The sequence below is a fragment of the Sphaeramia orbicularis genome, chromosome 17 (genome assembly GCF_902148855.1).
Source record: "Sphaeramia orbicularis chromosome 17, fSphaOr1.1, whole genome shotgun sequence".
In the NCBI taxonomy this organism is placed as follows: Eukaryota; Metazoa; Chordata; class Actinopteri; order Kurtiformes; family Apogonidae; genus Sphaeramia; species Sphaeramia orbicularis.
The window spans coordinates 20,254,869-20,258,828 of record NC_043973.1 but is presented as its reverse complement, the minus strand read 5'-3'; the positions used below and the strand labels follow the sequence as shown (position 1 = coordinate 20,258,828).

At 34.4% G+C, this 3,960-nt stretch overlaps 1 protein-coding gene across 1 annotated transcript; it reads left to right on the top strand.

Moving 5' to 3' along the window:
- Nucleotides 1-802: 802 nt before the first annotated feature.
- uqcr11 (ubiquinol-cytochrome c reductase, complex III subunit XI) lies at nucleotides 803-3,732 on the top strand. The gene is made up of 3 exons (XM_030159979.1): nucleotides 803-934; nucleotides 1,889-2,019; nucleotides 3,365-3,732. The coding sequence occupies exons 1-2, from the start codon at nucleotides 885-887 to the stop codon at nucleotides 2,007-2,009; spliced, it is 171 nt and encodes a 56-aa protein (XP_030015839.1). The 5' UTR covers nucleotides 803-884; the 3' UTR covers nucleotides 2,010-2,019; nucleotides 3,365-3,732.
- The last annotated feature ends 228 nt before the right edge of the window (nucleotides 3,733-3,960 follow it).

Here is a 3,960-nt window from a genome sequence, read left to right as displayed (position 1 = left end):
GTTTGTTTATCCAAGGTCTTTTTTTTTTTTTAAATTCACCATTACATATAAGATCAGTCATTCAGCCAACAGGAATGAGTTGTACTGTCCTGACAGACTATGATAAATGAGTGAATCTCAAACAATTGTACTGATTTAAGCAAAATGTGTGCTGCTGTTGCAATAGTTAGTCAGAAATTAAATTTTGAGCATGACAAGGGAAAAACTTACATTGGTTCAATCCTCAAAAACAAAACCTACCAGTCAAAGTGTTCCCACCACCATGATGGAAAAAAAAAGTGTTTGTAAAAAAAAAAAAAAAAAATAGACATTTTTTGACTTACAATCAAAATAATGAAATAGAAATAATGAGATATTGTTAGAAAGTATCTCAAAATAATGTGGAACCTTTAATGATAAACTTAGTGTTGATACAGTAACATATCTCAAAATTATGATTTGGTATAAAAATGAGTTACTATCGCAATGCAATATTGGTTTGCACGGTTTGAAATTTTGTGACTGTTTCATTATGAGACACTGAAAGGATGCTTTTTTTCACCATGGGGCTAAAACAGGTTTTCAGAGTAATTTACACATTTAGCTGTAATCCTTCACATTTGCTGCCTGAACACTCTACAGATGTGCTGGACATTGTAACTAATTTTTTGTGGTAAACTGATGAAACGGATTTTTAAGAGCTGTGTACAGTTGGACTTATATTGTAAAGACTCCTTCTTTTAGTTACTATAATTTCTTGTGCCGTTATTCTTGACTTTTATTTTTGTAGCAACCGGAAGTGTTCTGTGCACATGCGTAGACAGTGTATGATGCGAATGAAAACCGGAAGCTCCTTCAAGTCTTCGCAGCGGCACGACTAGTGTGTCGAGTACAACTTTGCCAAAATGATCAGTAAAATAATTGGTCCGAAGTACGCGGCTATCGCTAAATCATGGTAAGTATTTATCACATTAAGATTCTGTCATTAATAATTATAATTAAACGGAATAATTGTAGAATGTAACTAACGTGATCCCCATGTCCTTAGCTGACGTTAGCTTAGCATTAGCACATCGGAGGTCATAGCTGTTGAAAATAGAAGAGAAGCAGCTCTGTGTTGGACCTAAACTAAATCTACATTTCAGTTCTTATTTCCGAAATCTTCTGTTTTGTTCAAACGAGAAATGCGGTTCTAAACGCTTCAATTAAAGCATAAATCTTATTGTTGTCTCTTGTGTCCGGAGTTACTTTGTAAATGGGCATCTTGTTGCTCAAGTTTATCTTTGGGATCTATGTCTTATTTGTCTACAATTTTGTATGTTTGTATAATGTACGTAGAGAACGTTTACCTTTCTAGTTTGAGTAATGTGACACTTAATGAAGAAAGCAGCCTCTCATATTTTAGCTGTTTTCCGAAACGCATAAAAGGTTTTAAGTATGTTGATATTTCCTCAGTAAACCCACTGAAATTTAAGACAAAGCCGAAAGATGTTTCTGCCATACATGAAGATGTAAGGATGAGACTAGATTTAGCTTGATTTCAGTTCAATGGAAAAAAGTGAAAACAGTACATAGTATTATTTAACATGTTGTTACAGTATAATTGTAAAATCCAGTCAGCATAATGAGCCAGTCTCCCCCTGCAACTGAAACAAATTGCAGAGATCCTCCACAGTCATTTTTAATTTACTTGTTTTAGATGATTGTTTGTTTGTGTATTGTAGCCTAATGACTGTAATTCTAACTTTTTGTGTATGAACGTTGTGTATTTTACTTTACTTTCCTGAGCGTGAACTTCCCATGTTATATATATACTGAGTCAAAATAAAGGTCAGATGATTGAAAAAAAAATCTCAAAGTAAAATAGAAGGCAACATGGCACATCTTGACAGTATTTTCTGCTTCACAGGATCCCAACTCTGGCTGTATGGGGCACAGCTGGAGGTGTAGCACTAGTCCACTTCACAGACTGGAGATTATTTTTGGACTATGTTCCCTACATCAGTGGCAAATTTAAGAAGGATGAGTAGTGGCATTCAGGTTAGTCCAAATGAAATCAAAGAGATGACTGTCAAAACATGTCTAGTTTGCATATGTCTGTGTCTTCAGGATACTTTCAAACCTTTCCTCCTGATTCTTCATGTTCATACTTTCACTTGGGTTTACATAACTTTACTTTAGCCCTTGTCCGTAGAATCCCAGAAATATAGTGGTATTATTCTTTGTTTTAAAGACACAACTCATCATGATAAGTCTAAGAATAAATATGCAGACATTACAAATTCAGAAAAAAATGACTTGCCACATGACATAGTTTCTTTACGGTAGGGATGGACCACTTAAGATCAAGTGAGTATTTGGTCTCCTTGATTAAAGGCTCCTTAAATATTATTGAACTCTAATTTCATTATTTGATTTGTCACCCTTCTTAAAGGCCTTTCAATGGTGTTTTGAGAGGGAAGTATCCTAAAAACATAAAGAATTACATTTTTACTAATATAGTTATCGATATCTGTACTAGCACTGAAAAAAATATATTGGTCAGACCATAATTTTCACACAGACTTAACAGAAACATTTTACTTATTTATGGATAATGTGTGTCCATCTTTTTTCCACAAACATATTAACTAGCATCAGAAAAAATAGTGTCTTGTTGAAAACTATGTGAAGATGAAAATGCTGTTTCTTATGATGCAAGTCTCATTCAAGGTGAGATTCACCGTAAAATATAGAAGTCAGCTGACGTTTTTCTCATTAGTACATACATGAAACTCAAATGTTTAGTGAACACAGAAATTTTCCATCTTCAGCAGATGAATGTGAGGACTCTGTTCAGCAAAATACAAGACAACAGTGAAAGAACAATAAACCATGTAGTCTTATTGATTTCCTGAGACAAGAGTCCAGGACACACAACTATTTTAAGCTTTTATGTAGCAGGAAGGGTCCTTGTCTTACTCTGCAGCACATTTTTTGTCGCAGAAAATATTAATTTAATGAACAATCCTGGATGTCGAGTGAGTCCTGTATAGGGCTCTTACATTTATGTATGTGAAAGGTCTAGAGTGGAATATTTAGGAGGATTTTGTCCCAAACAGACTTTAATCTTAATCCTCTTCATCCATTCTCCTTTTTGTACTGTTTCATAGTTTGTGGTATATTATTTTGTGGTGTATGCCTTCTATGTTTGAGTGTCAGTTAAAATACTTGTAACAAGACCAGAACGGACCAACCAAACAACGGCTCTGATGTTTTTGCAGTCATCTTTAGTGATGGTCAGAGGGATGTTGTCTAGCTTCACTAATAGACATCAACCTATAAAATCCTATAAATAACCTTTAAAAAATGTTCAATGTAATGACTTCAGGTTTGTCTCTGTTAGGTGTTTCTGCACAATGACTAAAATAAAGAGCAACATCTGCAGCAGCTGGTGTTGTACATTGTGGTCCAAAAGCATGACCGGCCAGTGGATCCCATCATCACCTTAACATCGACACTTCCACCATACCATCCTCTGAAATGCATTGGGGTTCAGCATTTCAGTCTGTCTCCCTCAGCCGGTGACGATGTCAAGAAACAAGAAACATGAAAACAAATGAAACATGGACTTTTTGCTTTTCGTCTTAGGTTGGGGTCAGGTATTTATTTTAATCTCCAATTTCCTGTGTGCGTTCTGATTCACAGATGAACTCAGTGTCTTTCATGTTACACTGTATTGTTCTGAAGTAAAGTATGTGAGATTATATCCTATCTTGTGAATGTGTGATTATTTTCATTTACTATTCTGAACATCCTTTGAAATTACATGTCTGTATCCAACCAGTTTGTTTCAGTTGACCATAAAATAAAGCATAAGCCTGAATTTGTAAAGTTATTGCAATATTAAGTTAAGAAAACATTGTCCTTTATATAGAGAGCTGAAATAAGTAAGTAAAACCCTTTAATAAAACATATATTATACTATAAATTACATAATAC

Bases quoted from the DNA above. Each gene is read 5' to 3' on its own strand.
- uqcr11 (XM_030159979.1), top strand. From the start codon at position 885: ATGATCAGTAAAATAATTGGTCCGAAGTACGCGGCTATCGCTAAATCA. The intron at 935-1,888 runs GTAAGTATTTAT...TCTGCTTCACAG, and splicing joins GCGGCTATCGCTAAATCATG to GATCCCAACTCTGGCTGTAT.